Source organism: Eleutherodactylus coqui, chromosome 3 (genome assembly GCF_035609145.1).
Source record: "Eleutherodactylus coqui strain aEleCoq1 chromosome 3, aEleCoq1.hap1, whole genome shotgun sequence".
Taxonomy (NCBI): domain Eukaryota; kingdom Metazoa; phylum Chordata; class Amphibia; order Anura; family Eleutherodactylidae; genus Eleutherodactylus; species Eleutherodactylus coqui.
In genome coordinates, this window is record NC_089839.1 from 205837469 (window position 1) to 205858932 (window position 21464).

A 21464-nucleotide genomic window follows, 5' to 3' on the forward strand; every position below is an offset into this window, starting at 1 on the left:
TTTCAGCTCTGGAGTATATAATGCATGATGATTCCTTTTGTTGTCCCAGAGTCCGGGCAGTGGAGGATGTACCTGCACTCGGTCCCAACCAAGGGACTGGAGCGGAGCAGCACGTGCAGTTCCTTCATTGGCCACACTTCCAGATTTGCCAAGGCTGCATTTCATTTTCTGAGGAGCGGTGGAGGTCCCTGCCGTCGGACCCCCACGATCAGGGAGTTCTCCTGTGGGCAGAGGATGGCTCACTCTGCCTGATCTTCACACAGGCCAGAAATCCATGTGGTCCTTCGTCTCCCCATACAGTTCTATGGTTGTGCGTGACCCATCGCCGTTAAGGGCCCATTCACACAGCCATATTTTCTGTCCGCATTACCGCCATATGTCTTACGGATGTAATACGGACAGCATACAGCTCTATTGCTTTTCGTTGGTGTATTCAGACAGGAGATTATTTCCACAGACTGCATAAAGAAAGCAACATGTCCTATTTTCGTCCGTCTTTACAAACCGAAATTGCACATTAGTCTGTGGGATTGCGTAAAAACGCAGCAAATACGCTGCTGATTGTGTCTTCACGGCATTTCGGGGGAAAAGCGACATCCGTTTCGCCTTCCATTTTTTTTTTTCTTTGCATGCTGGAAAAACGCAGTGAGTACGGATGGATTATGGATGTAAACGCCGCACACACGCAGTGAAAGCTGCGCATTTCTCACAGACTGCAGTTGCTTATGCCCGTGTGAATGAGCTCTTACACGGGAAGATGTGCTATAGCCAGCTATGGATTTTGGTGCCACATATTAGATCTGATCACCGAGTGTAACAAGTGTAAGCACCTAGGAGGCAGCGTTACCGCTATATCTCCATGTAGCCTTCCTGTATGTCGGTACCACAGTGCTCAGTAACTGCGCGCCCCCTCTGCCTGTACGGTGAGGACGCCATGACACGTGATGCTTTCTACATGTACCGCTACATACATGATCTGCTGTAATTCATCACCTACTGTTTACTCCACCCACGTGGCATCAAAGGACACATGAAAGCCTCGCAGCAGAACAAACATTTACTCATCTGGTCCCTCTTTTCCAACTACGCAACAAAATAATCCCAGATCCCGGAGCCACTGCGCCCGGATTGCGAAATCCATTACAAAAGCAAGCAGCGGATATAGGATAGGAGGCGCAAGTAATATCAGTCACTGGTCGGGAAAGGTTGCAGAGTGTATATATATCATGCGACAGACACATAATGAGGATATAACGAGGCTGACTTATAGGCCACTCGGGGTCTGTGGAAAGCTGAGTGCCGACCCTTATGAGCACAGTTATTGCTGCCATTAGCGGGAGACTTTGAGGAATGTTATGATATGTCACACAGTGTCAGCCTTCGCCGTCCTCCACCAAGCTCCACCTGTAATGTAACGTTACACCGTAAATTAATTATACTTTAAGACCGGGATTGAGGGGTATCATGGCCGACACGTCTCTATGACATCATCCCGCCGCAGCTGTCGTGGGCTCTCAGCCCCTTCACACATCTAATGAAGATGTTTGGGATGTCTCGCGTCCCCCAGAGAGGGCTGAGGTTACAGTTGCCAGTGGGGTTCTGCACACCCGGTCCTAGAGGTGAGAAGCTCCCAAATCCCCCGCTATGGGCTAGATATAAAGTTCTCAGTAGAGAATGGTTTCTTGGCTCAGCTCTGTGGTGGAGGAAACTGGTTATTAGACTGCATGCTTGTTGGAGCGGCAACTGGTGAAACTACATCCCCCAGCATGCCCTGACAGTCTAGAGACCCATGCAGCTACAGGCTGATGAGACAGGCGCTCGGCATCCAGTGTGTCTTCCTGCATCTACTTTAAGGTCAATGTCAAACCTTGTACTATTCCAGAGCTGCATTCTCAATTCTGCACTCTCTAAATGCAAATCACCAGAGCAAGATCTGTGCAGATGCCGAACAAGTAGGGAATTCTGGGAGATCTCAACTGCAGCCTGTAGAATAGACAGGCAATACAGGATAAGTAATATGTACACAGTGACTTCACCAGCAGAATAGTGAGTGCAGCTCTGGAGGATAATACAGGATGTAGCTCAGGATCAGTACAAGATAAGTAACATATGTACACAGTGACTAGACCAGCAGAATAGTGAGTGCAGCTCTGGAGTATAATACAGGATGTAACTCAGGATCAGTACAGGATAAGTAATGTATGTACACAGTGACTCCACCAGCCGAATAGTGAGTGCAGCTCTGGAGTATAATATAGGATGTGCACATTGACCCAGGTCTTGTGTGTCCTATCTGGCCTGGTCCTGTGTTTGACCATTCCTATAGGATAACCAGGGTTTTCCTAGTAAAGTTCTGCCCTGTTTCCATCTGTTACTGTAATGTCCTAGAGGTTTCCAAGAAGCCGTGTCTGAGGTGTCGGGCCGCACTCCACAGCTTATTACTGAAATGCTCTTGAGCCCAGTTAACTGATGTAATTAGACATGTCCTGGCCTCCGGGGTCACTCGTTGGGGCTTTAAACTTTTAATTAACCCATAAGCCTCTTGTGCACCTGCAGGCGGCTCTGTTGCAGGCCCGGGTTAATCCCTCCCACACAATCTCATTTAACCCTGTGCTGTCTCCTACAATTACGCCTGATCCCGACTTATGGATTGCTGTAATGTTAATGAGTTTTGTTTATTACATGTCCGCACTGAAGTATCTGAGAGGTTCATCACATTGAACAGGCATTGTTTTGTTTTTTTCCTTGGCCAAAGTCCACTGTTCTAGTAGCGCAGGATTAAGCAATTTGTGACTTTCCAGCTGTTGAAGGATTGCACAGTTGCTGACACAGCATGCTGAGACTTGTAGTCCTCCCAACAGCTGCAATCCCAGCACTTGCCTGTCTCTTTATTAATGTGTTTGTCTTCTTGCAGAGCTGAAGGCTTCAAACACCGCGCATTTCCTGCACTTCCTGCTGAACACGACGGATTATCGGATTCTGCTGAAGGATGAAGATCATGACCGAATGTACGTGGGCTGTAAAGACTATATCCTGTCTCTGGATCTACAGGACATCAATCGAGAGCCTCTCATAGTAAGACTGCATCAAGGGTCCTGGGTATGAACCCCACCAGGGGCCACATCTGCAGGGGATGTCTATGTCTCCCCACACTCCAAATACGGATTGATGGGGCAATGTGGCCTTCTATGATGTTTCCCTGGAGATGAGTGTGTGAGCCCCTGGTGCCATGGCGGGATATGAACGAGAGCTATGTAGATGTATCCTCCCTCTATTCACTATTGGGTGACCATTACGGCTGCAAGTAAAGTCTCTTCTACATCACTTGGCCAGATTTAGGCCACTTTCACACGCCGTAAATGTTGCGGGATTTTCTCAGTTGATTCTAATGCAGAAATTCTTCAGCATTTACAGTACAAGCTATCTGGTCAAGATTTTAAAAATCTCCTTCACATGGAGCAGAAAATTTCCGCACCCGGTCCACAGCATTCTTAAAAAAACGCTGCAGATTCTAAATCCGTAGCGTGCTTATTTAGGCTTACTGATTTTTACTGTAGCTTTCACTCCTTGAAGTACAAGGGTTAGAACCTGTGGCAGATCTGCTTCAAAATCTGCACCTTTTAGGTACAGATTTGCTGTGGGTTTTCCGCTGCAGAAAGCCTGCAGCTGATATGCCATGTGTGAAGGTACCCTTATACATCTGTGTTCAGCATCGTGGAATATGCAGCGTGATTACTGTACAGCATACACAGTGCTGGGGTCAAAGTAGCCACATCTTGGAACAGTAACATGGCCACTGTTCATCTTTCTGAGGCAATTGCAGTGGAGCCGGACTTTCTAATTCAGGGTTTCAGGGGGTGGAATTAATATTTTCTACCTTTTCCCCATTAAAAAGGTTAATTTTGTGCTTCTTGCAGATTCACTGGCCGGCAAAGCAGCAGAGAATAGATGAGTGCGTCTTATCCGGTAAAGACATCAATGTGAGTATGAGCAGGTAGGGTGATGAACTGTCAGCTCCAAGGCCAAATATAAGAATCTGATATCCCAGCCTCTTCTGGCAGGTTGTTGTAAAGACCATTCCATGATATCGGTCTTCGACCACCCAGCTTTCCCAGACTACTTAGTGCAGAATCTCCACAGAAGGCAAGGGTGAGGAGATCAGGATGTGACGTCATTAACACTTTTTTCTTTTTCTCCTTCCTTCCTCCTGATCTTGTATGATTCCATCTCTTTGCCATCTTGCTCCTCCCTTTCTCTATTCCAACCTTTGTTATTCGCAGGGAGAATGCGGTAATTTTATACGTCTCATTCAACCTTGGAACAGGACCCACCTGTACGCATGCGGGACCGGAGCGTATAATCCTGTGTGCACCTACATCAACCGCGGACGCAAAGCTCAGGTACTGAGAGCCATGATCGGTCGCCATGGGCAGCAGCAACGTGCTGTGTAATTACTGAAGATGTAATGGAGAATACTTTGCATGCCTGTACGCACTGCCTGGAGCGATACTCTGCAGGCTGGGTTCTTCTTATTGCTTCTGTATAATTGTGACCGCTTTGTGTTGGGAAGAGGCAGCAGAGCGACCTAAACTCTACTCTTCTGCAGATCTATTCCGTGCAGCTTTTGCAGAATTGTGCAATATAAGGCCATATATGCTGTAGAAAAATCTCATCCACACCGAGCCCAAAAGATTCTGCACAGAATCGGCAGCTCATCAATTAATACTGCAGATTTTCACAGCAGATTTCAACCTTTGGAATCAAAGGTTGAAGCCCGTGGCAAATCTGCAGTATAATCTGTGGCAAAATCCGCGCAGTTTAGATGTGAATTTGGCTATGGCGGATTAGCTGTGTATTCGCTGCCTATTTTCCATGCAGAAAAAGCCCACAGCGATTGCAGCCTGTGTAGGGAAGGCAATGTGGCAAAACTGGAACTTTGCGTCTTTCTAACCTACCTCGAGTGATTACAGAACACACTGCTGACAGAACCTACCCAGACTTCCAGGAAGTGTTATCCAATGTCACACTTCACTATTTTGTATTCTTAGACAAAATCGTGATTAGATCTGACAAGACAATAAAAATAATTCACAGGACAACACTTCCAGGCAAGCTTGTGTTATTGCAGGCAAGCTAGTGAACACTTGAATACAGAATCAACTTTGTCCGTTTCTCACTTGTGTAATATTGAGCTCGGGGTGAAGTGAACATTACATAATCGCCATTGTGCCAGTCTGATAATTAGCGATTTATGAGCCTCTAACATTCAGGCAGAGGTGTGTGCACAATGGGGATGATAAAGGCAGAGGCCGCCGTACACACATCATCCTGAAGAGAAGTGCAGGAAGGACGAATGATGATAGGAAACAAATGGAAGGAGAACTGCAAACTATGAAATTTGTGGAGCTGCTACAGTTAGTACAATGTGATGTCTGTCAACTGACCTTTCACTGGCCCTTATTTATAGTCAATGGACCAACTCTAGTATGAGAAATTGTAGCTTTCTCCATAATAGGGTCAAGTGATCATTTGTCACGTCCAGCAGCCACTGAGGTGCAAAATGACATTGAGGAAGAGTAATAGAACAGCACTTTCCAGGGCTCTTCTCTGTTGTGCTGATGTTAGGTCAGACCATCAGCGGCTTCACTATCTGATGCCTACGGCTGCTCTGGGAGAGAGTAGAAAGCAAAGCAGGCGATGCACTGCATGCAGTAGATGCTGTAGGGTTGTGCTCACACACCCCCATCAGCACAAGTATGTAGGAAGCACAATGTCAGAAGGCTGCATGTGTGATGAAAGCAGGGCAGTTACTTCAGGTGATGATGCTGGTGTATGATTAAAGTGAACTTTAATCATCAAGCATATCCCCTAATCCTTTGGGAAGGGGCAAGTAAAACTATAGAACGCTGTAGAGTTTTGTTGATCCCTGAGCCATATATATATATATATATATATATATATATATGATTCATGGGCTATGTATATGATCAGCGGGGTCTTTGTGTACATGACATTACATATTCACTATAGATTGCATAGGGTTCCAGAGCAGTGATATTGCAAGGGTAACTCTAAAACTAATGCCTCCTATCTTACTATATATTGGCACACAATGTCAGAAGTGGATGTTGGCGGTATGGGAATAGAGTTTGGACCTTCCCGACAATATCCATTAAATTTTGCTGCCATGCAGCAGAGGGGCAGCGTGACAACATGGCATCTGACATAAAAGCGACTATAAAGCAAAGTGTATAATTGAATTCCTCCATGCGCAAAAATTTTACCCATCAATATTCTTCGACGCTTGGGTTTACAGAGACCAAAACTGGATGTTCGCACAGTGAGGCGGTGGGTAGCACATCTCAACAGTGTCGACAATGAGATGAAAGACCAGCCACATTCTAGATGGCCATACACAGCTGTCACACCACAAAATAAAGAGTATAGAGTGTCTCGAACAGTTCATCCACGCGAATCCTCGGATCATCCTTTCTAGCACCTTCAGGCTGATATTGATCTCCTTAGGCCTCATGTCCACGAGCAGATCAAATTTTGCATGCTGGAGCGCGCAGCGGAATCCGACCCTGTGCGTGGCCGAGGACACTACTGGACTACTAGTTACCCATCCGGGTGTCGCCACACGTGCACAGTGGAGTTTTTCTCTCTTTTAAACTCCTGCTTTCCCGTGGAATCCGTGGCCCATCCGTATGGGATCCACAGTGAAATTGAGCATGCTGCGTTTTGTTTTTTTGTTTCTTTTTTTTGGGGGGGGGGGGGGGGGGGGGGTCCTGGACCAGAAGGTCCGCAAAGCAAATCCACATTCTTGATTTGCGCGGATTCTGCAAACCAGATCCGCTCGTGGACATTGGGCCTTAGACATTTCCCGAGTCACAATCCGCTGATTTGCCCAGGTAAGCTGATCGACTCACTCTGCATTTGTGGTGGTGTCACAGCTGTGCATGGCTGGCCGGAGCGTGGCTCAGCTTTCACGTTCCTGTCACCACTGCTGAAGCGCACTACCCACCACCTCGTCCGCTGTTTGGGCTCCGTAAATGTTCAGCAAGCATTGATGAATGTCAATGGGTGTAATTTTTTCCGAATGGAGGAATTGAATTACACACTTTTTGCTTTACACACACTATCATGTCAGATTGCCCCTCTGCTGACATCTGTCACATGGCAACAAAGTTTGACAGATCTTGGCTGGAAGGTTCAAACTTGATTTGCCATTGTGCCAACATAATAGGATACAAGGCATTTGTTTCGGAGTGACCCACGTAAAAGAAACCAGATTTTTGTTGCATGCATGACATTGAAGAGCCAACACGTATAATTCAGATGAGGGTACGTAGAAGTGGGTGCACGGTGTTACCGTGTGTCAGGGGCTTCTCCTCTAAAGGTGAGTTACATTTCCTGATGTTTTTGATGTGGCATCATTATCTGTGTTGTACATCATCCATCGCGTGACTTCTGATTCTTTCGTCTCCATGTGCTGTTTACTCTTGTCATACATGACACCTCGCGCTGCATGACAGTAACAAGTATGTGCCAGCAGTGTATGCATGTCTCCTTGTGGTCTGTTCCGTTTCTCCGTGTGTTCATGCTACACGTCTGCTGTGGGCAGAATTGCATCCAAGAACTAACAGCTAGGGCTAGGACTAGACTCCATGTGTGCCCCTGTGTGTTCACCATCCGTGTCGTGTCTCACACCCGTTCCTGGCGGTGTTCCTCTTCCTGCCTCTTAACCTGAACAGCCTTCAGGTCTAACTCTTATTGCCCTGCTCCTCTCTTCAGGCCTCAGATCACACAGCGCCCCCTGGAGGAAGAGGGAGCAGAGCAGCAGATTATCCGCCCAGTCCAGCACCAGCAGAGCACAAGGTGGGGCCACTCCCAGGGGCCGTGGAGCCCCCTCCCCATCCTGATACTGGGGCAGTGACCACATGTAGCCGCTTCTTTGTGTGTGACATAAAACTTGTATGTTTCCCCTAACAGGTTAGTCTTGTACAGACACACGGCCCCAGATAGACTGAAGTACATGACCCACTCATGCTGTGATAGCAGCCCACCCCCCACATTAGTGCAATGCACGTAGAAGACCCTGCACGGGACGTGAATGAACTTGGTCATCGCACGGACAGATTAGTCCTAATGATATCCGTTTTTAGCCTCCATCTTATTCCTGCTGCAGGCCGTGGGCTGAATTGGGGCCTATTGAGACCTCATTATGGCCTCCGTCTAGGGGTCCCGTCGGGCGTTCCTTTTACAATCCCAGAAATAGCACTTCTGAACGGGACCTGTCTGAGCCATTAATGAAGACTGCTGAAACGGAGACAAATAGGTCACTATTTTGGCAGGTTCCTGTTCATTTCCGGAATTTTGTGCCATAAAGAATATCACAGACCACTGCATTATTCTTTCCGGCACAAAGTACTGTAAATGAACAGAAACCTGCCAAAATGGAGATCTATCCGTCTCTGTTTCAGCGGTTTTCATTAATATTCGACTGAGACCCCGAAAATGGCACCCCTGAATAGGACATATAACGACCACGATGGGACCCCTGGGCAGAGGCTATAATGAGGTCTGAACAGGTCCTTAGGTTCCATTCACATGTGCGTCGGGGCTCTGGGTGATTTATACTCTTCAGCGTCTTCCACTGAACAATGAAAATGCCAGAACTGCTAGACAGGATCCCATTGATTATACTGGGGTCCATCCGACGTTCCGACCAGCAATTTACCGGATGAAATAGTGGAGCGGATCTGTGCCGGAGGCTCCAGATGGAAGCTTGTCGTAGATGTGAATGTGCCCTTAGTCGCATGACCACTCCGCTCATTCACACCTGCGCTGGTTCTTGTAGTGGACACTCTTCGTGTGCTCATCCTCAGATATACTTTTCCCTGATGCCCGTGCACAGGTCCAGGATACGTCAAGGAGGTCTTCGTAAAGGTGTTATCCTGCTTTCCTGCACCGTACAGCCCTCAGAACACACCGGTCATCCTGCCATGTTCTGTGTGTGTCTGTGTGCAGTCTATCCATAGGACACTGTGCGGTGATTCATTTCTCACCGTTTTCGAGAACTCCGCTTCCTATCAGGAGCTGGGAATATTTGTGTTTACATCTACAGACTGATAAACTGTCCTAATCTAGTCCTGCTCACACAGCTGAGGGTTTGTTACAATGTATCTGTACAGGTAAACCCATCAGCCCAAGACATTTGATTTGCATTCAGCTTACACAGGATCGGATGCCCTGGTACATTGTGGGTCAGGACAGGTTCAGCCGTGGAATGTAATCAGTGAAAGTTTCCATTTACTGACAGCAAACAGAGATCTTGAAAATGGAGAGGAATAGCTGTTATTAGAAAAAGCTGTAGAACATTTCATTCTACAATGATTAAGGTGTACTGACATTAAGACTGGAGAACCTTCGTTAGTGGATTACCATAGTCTGCTCTGTTAGATTGTAAGCTCTCTGGGTCAGGCACTAAGGGCACAACAGGACCTGTTTATTCCCTGTAAGTCAAAACTCACTGTCTTCAGGACTGGACGCCATTTTGAAGCTTCGCACATCATGTACTAAGAGGATGTATCATCTGATTGCTGTTTTGTGCTTGAGGACTTGGTGTCACGGCCCGGCTTGTCCTCCGTCCCATTGTCCGGTGCACCTCCATAATGTGTCCACTTCCACCTCCTCCAAGGAGCTTCTTTTTTTGTCTTCATGGGTCAGGCGTCCCCTGTATTAAAATCCGAGGTGATCATACTCTGCGCTTCTAATGGATGTCCATAGTGTGACATGAAGAAGGGTCCTGGGTGTGATGATTGCGGGGTCTCCTCCTCACTTTTTCACCTCTTCTTTCCTCACAGGATTATGTCTTCTACTTGGACCCAGATCGCGTTGAGTCAGGCAAAGGAAAATGTGCTTACGACCCCAAACTGGACAGCGTCTCGGCACTCATCAGTAAGTAGCAGCATCCAGAGCTGCATTCATAATTCTTCTAGTTTCCTGAACAGTGTCCGGCTCACACTCCTCCAAACGCTGTGGGTCCAATATCTGGTTGTCTTCACACGTGACCTATTTGCTGCAGGCTTTCCACAGAGGAAAACCTGCCGCAAATATACATGAAATACAAAGTGACCAAATATGCACCAAAAATGCTATGGATTTGGACACATTTTTATCGTCACTAATGCAGACAGATGCCTGGCCAGTCTGGTAACGGTGAATGTTAAGTGTTCAGCTTCTCCAAACGCAGGCCTGTGATACCACGGAGAGGGGCGCGCACTAGGATTTGTACATCTTGGGGCAAATTCTCTAGGTTCTGCATCTGTGGAAATCGCCATTGTAGGCTTCTGCTGAGTCATTACACATCGTAACTTTCCTCCTGATGTTTGATCGCCCCCATCAGACGCCATACTCTTCATGGAGTGATGGGTTAACACTCAGACAGTACTAGGGAGCAGCTGCTGGTTCCAAGGATGAGGTCCATCTGGGGGAGAAGCAAGACAAGACTGCCAAATCTCATTCCTGCTAATCCGTTTGCCCCCCTGAGGGGGAGCCACCATGTGACCCCTCCCCGCGCCCTCCACCTGAGGAGCTTTCCTTACAATCTGAGGTCGAGACTTTCTAATTAATCAGGAGCAGCTGCTGGGCCTGGAGCCAGCTAGATAAGCGTCACCGCTGTGCACATCTGTGCGAAGAACGCTGCTCCGGCCGGCAGAGAATCTCTCACCCACCGCAGCTTCCTCTACTGTTTACCAAAATTCACCCGCCTGTCTGACTTTTACAGATGAGGAGCTCTACTCCGGGGTCTACATCGATTTCATGGGCACCGATGCTGCTATATTCCGAGCAATGGGCAAGCAAGCTGCCATGAGGACCGACCAGTATAACTCCCGCTGGCTCAATGGTAAGAATCCAGAGAATGGTGGGTACATGACCGCTCCTCCTAATGGCTCATTCACACAGGCATATATAATTATGGTCCATGAAATACGAGCTGTTTTCAGTGTGTGTGTTATTTGTGTATGTGCGTGTTGGTTGTGTATGTATGTTTTTTACATTTGTGTTGCATCCGTGTTCACTGCACATTTTTCACGCACAAGAAAAAAGCAAGAAGGCCCGAGTGATGCCAATTTTGTCACAACCCACAAAAAACGGTGTGCACAAAAGATGCAGTGAATACAAATGCTAATGCATTTTTTTACGCACCCATAGACTTTTTAATGACCGATTTTGATCCGTGACTACAGACAAAAATAGGGTATGCTACAATTTTGTTTAATGTGTATCATTTGTCCGTGTAAGAAATGCACATCTGAATTCCACAATTAAATTCATTATCCGTATTCTTTCTATATTCAATCATTAAAAAAAATAGACAGAATACAGACAGAGAATACACCTGTGTGAAAAGCCCCTTACACTTGTTAACGACCGTTCTGTCCGCAGACCCTGCATTTGTCCACGTTCAGCTGATCCCTGACAGCTTGGAGCGAAATGATGATAAGCTGTATTTCTTCTTTCGGGAAAAGTCCACAGATTCACCGCACAGCCCGACCCTGTACTCTCGCATTGGAAGGGTGTGCCTGGTAAGAAGAGATTTGATTCATCTTTCAGGTATTCGAGCTGGTGAATCTCACATCACTGTCATCCCCAGTGAAGTAGCTATCTGATGGCTGAACCTTTTTACAATTGATTTTTGCTACAGTGTATGGGTGCAGGTAAAATAGATCCGAGAATGGTGCAGACTGGTATATTGTAATAAACCTTCTGCTGCAAGAAGAACATTTTTTCGGCCTCTGAGTGTAAACTAGAGTGTTCCCACTCGATGACAGCAAGTAGAGATATTGAAGTTGTAGAACTATTAAAATAGTTTAAATGTGTTGTCTGCGTGTGGGGCGACCGCAGGAGCTGCAGCGCTGGATAGCCAGGGGTGAGGACTGGTCAGTACCGTTGCTTTAATAATTTCGTTTTATTTTACACATTTGCATCTATAGTTAAAAAATTGTCCCACGCCTGGACAACCCCTTTATTTGATCTAAAACCCAAATGAACATGCAGGTTCCCTGATTGATGAAAGGAGGCAGGAAAATGCCATCTGTGCTGGGATAGAAAATGGTAGTGGCATATACTATCTGCAGAGAGATGGAAAATGCCGGGTCCATCTCTGCTGGACTAGAAGAAGGTGGTAGTGCTATAAACTATCCATGGGTGTTGGCATCAGTTTTGGTCTCACTGCAGACTACACACAGGCCTTGGCCAGAACTAGTCTCAATCTTGACATTACAATCCATGGGTCCCGCCTATAGTAACGTTAGCGGAAGAGGCCTTGATACACCGTCTGGGAAGCTCTGGCTGCGCACAGTGACCATACAATAAATGCGATTACACAAGATTTCATGATAATCATCATGCATAATCCTAGAGGCAGCAGGACTAATACTGAAATGTTCTGTCTCCATACAATGTGATTTACAAAAATGTTGCTTGTCCTAGAACGATGACGGAGGTCACTGTTGTCTAGTCAATAAATGGAGCACGTTCCTGAAAGCACGACTCATGTGCTCAGTGCCAGGGGCCGACGGGATAGAGACTCATTTTGATGAACTACGTACGTATCTGGATGCAGGGAGAGGCCCGGTGGGATATCTTGTGCAATGTCACTGCATCTCTGCTTTATTTTGTCTTTTACAGAGGACGTCTTTATTCAGCAGACGCAGGACAATAAGAACCCCGTCATTTATGCTGTTTTCTCCGCTTCCGGGTTAGTCTTACATCTCACTCCTTTTGTTTTCTGTATCGTTTCTTCGCATCTCTCTAACTTCCCTCCCTCTCATTTAGCTCCGTGTTTAAGGGATCGGCAGTGTGCGTGTACTCGATGGCCGACATACGCATGGTGTTCAATGGACCATTCGCTCATAAGGAAGGACCCAACTACCAGTGGATGCCGTATACGGGGAAGATCCCATATCCACGCCCTGGAACGGTATAAACGTTTTCTTTCTCAGTACAAAGTAACGCCGCTTCTGCTATAGGCTCTGATTTAATCCTATAGATTTTCACATAAATGACTCCATATATTTGATGTGTAGATTATTTCATTCATGAATATGGTATGTATTTGTATGACGTCTCCTCTGTACTTGAGTGCAGTGTCCAGGGGGCACGTTCACGCCGTCCATGAAGTCTACGAAGGATTACCCAGACGAAGTGATAAACTTCATGAGGACACACCCAGTCATGTACAATCCAGTATACCCCATCCATCGCCAGCCATTGCTCGTCCGCACCAACGTCAACTACAAGTTCACCACCATTGCTGTAGATCAGGTTGACGCATCTGATGGACGATATGAAGTCCTCTTCTTGGGCACAGGTAAGGAGGCTTCAATCGCAATTGGGTATAATGTTATCAGTGATGTGAGGACAGAAATCAGCTTCTGATTGTGTCCAGCTGATTGCCCACTCAGGTGTCTGCCGGCAACACAAGCTGAGGACATCACATGAAGGAGCATCTGATCATTAAAGAAGTCCTGTAGTGATGAGTCCTAAATGCTCCTTTGCTGTCAGGTCACTGCAGAATCTATTCATTCCTGTTCTTGGCTATTTCTGTTTCTGGGAAAGTTGCATGATGTCCATTATGGCCGTCATTATAATCCCAGAGAGGCGATCACATAACTTTCTTAGAACACGTCACATTCCCTCATGGCGTAGCTTCACTGATTTTGGCAAGGAAAATGTAGATAAAATATGGACTATAAATGTGTCATCGTAAATGTAACGTGATAGTCTAGTTCCACGGCACCATGGAGAAAAATGGCAATGTTTATGAAATACACAGGACAGAAGATAATGTCTTTAGACATCTGTGTCATGTCCTCCAATCTTTTCGCCATTTTTCAGATCAGGGCACAGTACAGAAAGTGATTGTTCTTCCAAAAGATGACCTGGAGACGGAGGAACTCATCCTAGAGGAGGTGGAGGTGTTTAAGGTGAGAGCGTTTGGTAACTGCAGATGTGTGTATTCCTTGTCTACAGACTGCAAGCAGAAACACCACACTTCAGTGTAGCAGGGATGAGTTTGACATTAAACCGTTTATTTGTTGCACCATTTATTTGTGGACCACAGGAATCCTTTACTTGCAACAAAACAGGAATGATATATAGAGATATCACACCCATGGGGACATGTTTGTCAAGACAGACCCGTTATGAAGTAAGAGTGAGTCGTTTAGTGCCCACTATAGAATACTTTTTGGCGCCATTTGGTGCACACTATAGAATACTTTTTGACTCCACATACTAGACACGCCACTCTTCCTCTTGGCCAATACCCATAAGCGACAGTAGCTCTGCTACTTGGACTTACATCCATAGTGCAGACAGTTGTATGGAGATACAGAGTTTATTGTGACGTTATTTCTCATCCCCCCCCCCACCTTACTTTGACATGGATACCCTGCACCCCTCCATAATGCGGATAATGATGACTGTCCTGAACATTATATGTTTATAATGTGTCTTGTCTGTGTCCTGTTCTGTTGTGTAACTCCTTGTCTTTTCTCTTAGGTCCCTGCCCCCATCAAATCCATGAAAATTTCATCAAAACGAGTAAGCGTGCTGCATCCTTCCTCCTCGGGCTGATTGTTCTTATAAAGCTGTCAGAATTTATTAATCTGACACCCCCCTTCTCGCCTCCCATTCCATGCCTGTGTGGATGATGATGATTATTATGATTGATGATGTGCCGATGATCCTCCTCTCTCCCTCCCTGGATAATCAGTAGTAGCTGCTGGCTTTTACACTCCGAGCTGCTCCAGCAGTCCAAATCTAGATCGGCCATGATGGAGTTTTATCTTGTGTGGATTCTGCTGTGGTGGTCGGATTTGGTGAGTTCTTGTATCTGGATAATTAACTCCTTATTTTCACATTGCAGCAACAGCTGTACGTTTCGTCAGTATCTGGGGTGACGCATCTAGCTCTCCATCGTTGTGACGTCTACGGGGAGGCATGTGCTGACTGCTGTCTGGCCAGAGACCCTTACTGCGCCTGGGATGGAAAAACGTGTTCGCGCTATTCAGCGTCCTCCAAGCGGTACGCAGAGGGGTGAGGCCTGGGCTTAATTAATAGAGAAACCCTCTCATGTACAGCAAAGCCACATCACAGCCTTACCCATATCATATCTGTCCCCTGCCTGCTCCTTTTCTGGTCTCCATTTTTCTCTGCTGATCTTCACAGGCGAAGCCGGCGACAAGATGTCAGACACGGGAATCCTATGAGGCAGTGCCGAGGATACAACTCCAATGGTAAGATCAAGACTATGAGATCCTATCAGCTGTTCAAACCAAATAAAGGAGCAGTGTTATTCTCCCGTCAGTCAGACCAATGTACAGTTATTTACTGTAACGATATGTTCACAAGGGGTGGCGTCAGCTCACAAGTCCGCATGTGTCACTTATGGATTTGTTGCGGATTTCAGCCAATGCCTTGCACCTCATGTTGTTTTTATGCAGGTTTCTTTTCACAGCAAATGGATGAGCTTTGTTAAAACGTGATCCACTTTGCTACTAGTGTACTATACTGCACATTAGCTGTCCACATATCTGGATGGAAAATCTGCAGTGCATTCACCTGTGTGAACATACCCGTAGAGTCCGCCTCACCTCTGTTCAAGAAGAATAATGGTTACATCTGTCACTTTTTAAAATATATTACATTACTTATCCTGTATTATACTCTAGAGCTGCACTCCCTATTCTGCTGGTGTAGTCACTGTGTACATCTTGAATTACATCCTGTAGATCTTTTATTAGAAAAGTATAAAACACAACCAAACATGAACAATAACACAACTGTATACAACAAGATGAGGCCCTTCCCCCCTGGTCCATGACCCATCAACAAAAGAAAAGTCACTTTATACCCATTCCCCCCTCCCCCCACTGTACACTCTCACAGCCACTCATACTCAATATATAACAAAAATACTTAAAAGAGCATATCACTACAGAAAACTAGAACTACAGGTCCAGCCGAACCCCCTGAAACCACACAAATGAAATTAAATAGCGTTAAACAATAACATAAATAACTAACCAAACCATACTAACATAAAGACTGAGCCAACCGGCATATAACCAAACTAAAATTTTTTGGGTTTTTTTGGGGTCCCCAGTGCAGCTTGGGGGCCATGCCTGCTCCACCAGTCCGTGCCCAGAGTTCAAAGTTCAGGACGTGCCAAGCCACATCAGGGTTTTTTTTTTTTTATATACACATTATACCACAATACCACACTTTTCCCAGCCGCAGCCTGGGGGCCATGCCCACTCCACCAGTCCGTGCCCAGAGTTTTATGTTTCGGACGTGCCAGGCTACGGCTCAAGGCTTGAACCCCACTCCCCCCAACTCCCCCCCCCCCCCCCCCCCCCCAACCTACCTACCACCCAAAATGTGAATGTGAATACGAATACATACAATATATACAAAACCATAATAAACAATACACCAATATACATATTATACAATATTCATACAACCCGAAAGCCTAAGGTCGGCTCACCTGCAGCCCTTCATTTTGCCCAAACCAAAACAAAAGGCTTCATGGTGCACTCACAGCCCCCCACCGGGATTGGAGGTGATAAACCGGGCACATACACGGCAATGCCCTTTCCCTTCTTTTTTTAAAAAGGTCTCCCTATTCTTTCCCTAATTTGCCCTAGACTGTCCTTAGTCTGCCCCTCAGTCTGACCCTTCATAGAAAACTGTCCTTGCCCTATCCCTCCTCTCTCCCTATCCTGTCCCTATTCTCTCCCTACTCTGCCCCTAGAAAATTAAGAAAAGACTGTCCCTAACGAAATACAAGCCCTCTCCATAGGAGAGAAGCCTTAGATGTGCCCAGCCTCTCATACTCCAAAGAACGTACCTTCACCAGGTCACCCAGGATGTTCCTACATACCGTATCCACGGGGAGGACTTTCAGCTCCGTCGAGATTAGACACCGTGCACTCCAGATGTGGAACCTGACCACTAGGCTAACTAGAAATAAAGTGCAGCGGTCCCTGCCACCAAGACCTCTGAAGGCTCCATAAGCCCACTCCGCATAGGAGAGGTGTGCCAGCTGATGCCAACCTATGGAGACCCCTACCCGTTGGTATACCTCTGTGTTAAAGGGGCGCTGAAGCAGGAAATGCTCCATGCTTTCCAGCACGTCGCTGCACTCCTGACGGGGGCAACCCCTGTCAATCAGAGGCCTGCTCTTCAAGTTACCCCTTACATACAGTCTCCCGTGAAAGCAGCGCCAAGCCAAGTCCCAAAACTTCGAGGGGACCCGGGTTGAATTTAGTAAATGTAACCCTCCCTCCAGGTCCCGACTTGGGCAGTCCTTGAGCGCCAGGGGCTTCTGGAAATGGGTCAACAGGACTCTTTCATCGAGGAGCCTGCTCGTCAGAGTCCTGATCTCCCACATCCCCAGACCCCACCGGCGTATCACCTTCAGAACCAAGGTAGCGTAAGCCGGGAGATATCCGTGCTGCGTGCTAAGGTCCTTCACTCGCCCTCCTGTCTCCCATTCCTGGAAGAAAGGCCGAAACCATCCCCGGCAGGAGTAGACCCAAGGAGGAGCCCTCTCTTGCCAGAGGTTGCCTATGTTGATCTTAAAAAAGGTGTCTACAAGAAACACCACGGGGTTGACCATAGATAACCCCCCTAGTCTCCTCGTGCGGTATGTAACATCTCTCCTAATCAGGTTCAACCTGTTCCCCCACAACATTAGGAAGAACAGGTTGTAGACCCGGGTCCAGAGAGGCTCTGGCAAAATGCATACGCTGCCCAGGTAGATGAATAAAGGGAGAAGGTATGTTTTGATCAGGCTAACTCTTTCCCGAAGGGTTAAAGACCAACCCTTCCACTGATTAACCTTGTGAGTGGCACCATCCAGCCTGTCTACCCAATTTTGCATGGGGTAATCCCCCTGGACAAATTTGATGCCAAGAACTTTTGCTGAAGTCTGGGGCACCGAAAGAGTGTCCAGGAGATCAAACACAGGATCCCCCCCTTCCTAACCAGAGACTTTCGCACTTATCCCAGTTGACCCTGGACCCAGATGCCTCTGAGTAGCCATCCACCTCCGACACCACAAACTCCGCCTCCTCCCTTGAGGATACAAAGAGCGTGACATCATCGGCGTATGCCACTGCCCTCAGGGTAGCCTCCGGCACCGCCCGGTCCATCCCGACCCCTGCTATAGGTCCACGATCAACCCTCCTGAGGAAGGGATCTATCGCAAACACATACAACAGGGGACTTAGAGGACAGCCCTGATGGACACCGGACCCCACCTCGAAAGGGCAGCCCAGCCAACCGTTCACCAGTGGGAAAGTCTCAGCCCCTGTATATAATGTTCGCAGCCAATCAACAAACCCCACTGGCAGGCCGTACCTCAGAAGGACTGACCAGAGGTACTCGTAATTAACCCGATCAAACGCTTTGGCCTGATCCAAGGACAGCAAGTACCCCTCCCAGTGACCAGCCCTACCCTGCTCCACTGCCTCCCGGACACCGAGAACAGCGCTAAAGGTGCTACGGCATGGAACAGACCAATGCTGGGTCCCCGAGAGGAGCTGGGGTGCAAACTTGACCAACCAATTAAACAGCACTTTTGCCAGAACCTTCCTGTCCGTATTGAGAAGCGCTATGGGACGCCAGTTCTCAATACGGCTCGAGTCTTTACCCTTTGACAGAAGGATCAAAGCTGACCTCCTCATTGACCTAGGCAGAGTGCCCGAGGAAAGACACTCATTGAATACCTCAGTCAAGAGGGGACTCAAGAGGTCCTTGAAGGTCTTATAATACGCAGAAGTTAGTCCATCCGGTCCTGGCGATTTTTTCTTTTTGAGCCGGAGCCCATGAATCGCCAGTTTAACTTCCTCTATGTTGATCTCCTCTGTCAAAACATCAAGAGGGGTGTCTACCCCCGGCTCAGGGACAGTTTCAGCCAGGAAAGCCGACATCACTTCCGAATCTAGATCCCTCTTTCCCAAGAATTGCGAGTAGTAGGATCTGACGACCTCCAGAATCCCTGATCTGGATCGATTCAGGGATCCTGTACTATCGATCAGTCCAGTGACCACTTTACTAATCACTGACATCCTACAGTTTCTGTAAGGGTCGGGCGAGCGGTACTTCCCGAAATCCCTCTCAAAAACCAAGGATGTGTGTCTATCGTACTGGCATTTCTTGAGCAAAGATTTCACTCTGGAGATCTCCTCGCGGCTACCTCCAGTCGAAACGAGATGTTCGAGTTTCCTCCTCAGGCCGTTGTACAGGCGGTACCTGTCCAGGCATCTGAGGTTGGAGAGCTCTCGGAAGAACCTCGCCGCCCTCTTCTTGAACATCTCCCACCACTCTGACTTACTGCTACAGAGATCCAGTAATAGTACCTGGCTCTGCAGAAAATCCTCAAAGGACTGTCTTATCTCTGCTTCCTCCAGAAGTGATGAATTCAGTCTCCAAAAACCTCTGCCCATCCGGGGGGTCTCTGCAACATTCAGGGAAAACAATATTAGACAGTGGTCGGAGAATTCCACCTCAACAACGGACACTGGTGAAGAGATGGCTTCCTCCTTCAAATAAAACCTGTCTATTCTGGACCTGTTCTGACCTCTATAATAGGTGAATCCCTCGTGGCCTGGGGTGTGCCGGATGTGGACATCCACCAGGCGAGCCTCGCTAGCTATACTATTAAGTGCGACGCTGTCAAGTCAACCGCCTGTCTCCAGAGCCTCCCCTATCGCGGGCTCTTGTGACTGCATTAAAGTCACCTCCAAAGACAACTTGGCGGCTGGTAAAGAGGTAGGGCATGATCCTCATAAAGAGACTCTTCCTGTCCTTTTTTGACTGGGGACCATAGATGTTAACAAGTCTTAATTCTTGTCCCTTCATGAGGACATCTAAGATCAGGCACCTTCCCATTTCTAATTCAATAACTCGTCGGCATTCAACCGCTGCGGTGAAAAGCACCGCCACTCCGCTATACGGCTCGGCCGCAAGAGACCAGTAGGAAGGGCCTGACCTCCACTCCCTTTTTGCCTTATGTATGGCTGCCAAATCGGACAGCCTGGTCTCCTGCAAAAATAAAATGTCAGCTTCAACTCGGCTGAGAAAATCAAAGGCCGCAAATCTAGCCGTATCTGACTTAATGCTGGCAACGTTAATTAATGCCAGAGTCAGCGGAGTGGGTGCCGCCATCATGAGTGATTAAATTTGATGGCTTTCTTCCTCACACCCCCTTCCTCGGGGTCAGAGGAAAGTCCCTTGCTTCTTTTTTTGGACATAGATGTGTCCATAGCAAGGGATCCCCTGACCCCGTCGTCCTTGTTTTCAGGCTCTAGAGCCGCCTCCTCCCCTGTAGGAACTATGCCTCCACGAGAAGGAGACTCAGCGCCTCCTGTTGACCCTTTTTTTGCCCCAGGAACCTTGCCCTTTCCTTCCCCCTCAGAAGAGGAAGAGATGTCTTGAAGGGCTCAGAACCTATTGGAGTGTCCAACTGGAGGTGAGCAGGCTTCCCCTTCCAGAACTTGGCCCGGGGTGGGAGAAGATCTTGAATCCCCCCTTCGCTTCCTGCTCGTGGCACCTAGCTTACGCCTTTTTTCTAACCACCTCTTGCCTTCCTCATCCACACTTTCATAGTGGGAGGAATCTACAGAGTTGGTCTCCTCCCTCTGGATCCTCCTGTCCTCCTCATCTAAATCGCTGTCCCTCAAAGCCTCAGCCGCGAGATTTGCTTCTGGAACAGGGGCCACCATCGACCCACCCGTTGTGGGCGCTCCCATCAGCTCCCTGCTCCGTCTGCGCTTCTACTGACGCCTCTGCTGAGCAGCAGTCTTTTGCCGATTTTTCCCTGGCTCCTGAGCTCCCCCACCTCTGCTGGTCCCCTCACCCCCGGAGGCCACATCATGACCCCCATCTGTAGGGGCTGAGACCGCATTGGCAAAGGAGCGTGGACAGCGGCTAAATGGGTGACCGAGATCACCACACAGGTTACACCTAATCTCTATACAGGAGGCGGCAAGATGACCCAGACCCCCACACAGAGCGCACTTCAAGATCTTACAAGCAGCGCTCAAGTGTGAGGGGTCACCGCACCTGTGGCAGAGCTTCGGCTGCCCCTGGTAAAAGGCCAAGATACGATCCCTGCCGAGGGAGGCTGCAGATGGTATGTGTGCCACTGAGTTTCCTGAACGCTTCAGCTTGACCATGAACGTCCAGGCCCCGGACCATATGCCGTGCTCATCCCGTTTCTTTCTGGGCATCTCCGTCACCTCTCCGTACCTACTGAGCCACGTCATAATATCAAAGCAAGAAAGTGACTCGTTACGAGTCAAAACGGTCACTTTCTTGATATCGTTCTGGCGAGACACCACCTGGATGGCAAAGTCTCGCCGGCCGGGCTCGTTTTTCATCAG

General features: G+C 47.8%; 1 protein-coding gene across 4 annotated transcripts in view; it reads left to right on the forward strand.

Moving 5' to 3' along the window:
- The window catches only part of SEMA3F (semaphorin 3F), a 72805-nt gene that overhangs the window by 43979 nt on the left and 7362 nt on the right, over nt 1-21464 (forward strand). The window contains exons 3-17 of one of the 4 annotated variants that reach the window (XM_066596868.1): nt 2915-3075; nt 3918-3980; nt 4281-4400; nt 7795-7878; nt 9867-9960; nt 10790-10909; nt 11452-11591; nt 12499-12613; nt 12697-12766; nt 12844-12988; nt 13156-13378; nt 13906-13994; nt 14572-14613; nt 14939-15108; nt 15241-15308. In XM_066596868.1, the coding sequence (XP_066452965.1) occupies nt 2915-3075; nt 3918-3980; nt 4281-4400; nt 7795-7878; nt 9867-9960; nt 10790-10909; nt 11452-11591; nt 12499-12613; nt 12697-12766; nt 12844-12988; nt 13156-13378; nt 13906-13994; nt 14572-14613; nt 14939-15108; nt 15241-15308 (1704 nt within the window). The remainder of the gene's footprint in view (nt 1-2914; nt 3076-3917; nt 3981-4280; nt 4401-7794; nt 7879-9866; nt 9961-10789; nt 10910-11451; nt 11592-12498; nt 12614-12696; nt 12767-12843; nt 12989-13155; nt 13379-13905; nt 13995-14571; nt 14614-14938; nt 15109-15240; nt 15309-21464) is intronic. The other 3 variants (XM_066596869.1, XM_066596871.1, XM_066596872.1) reach the window with 3 other exon arrangements.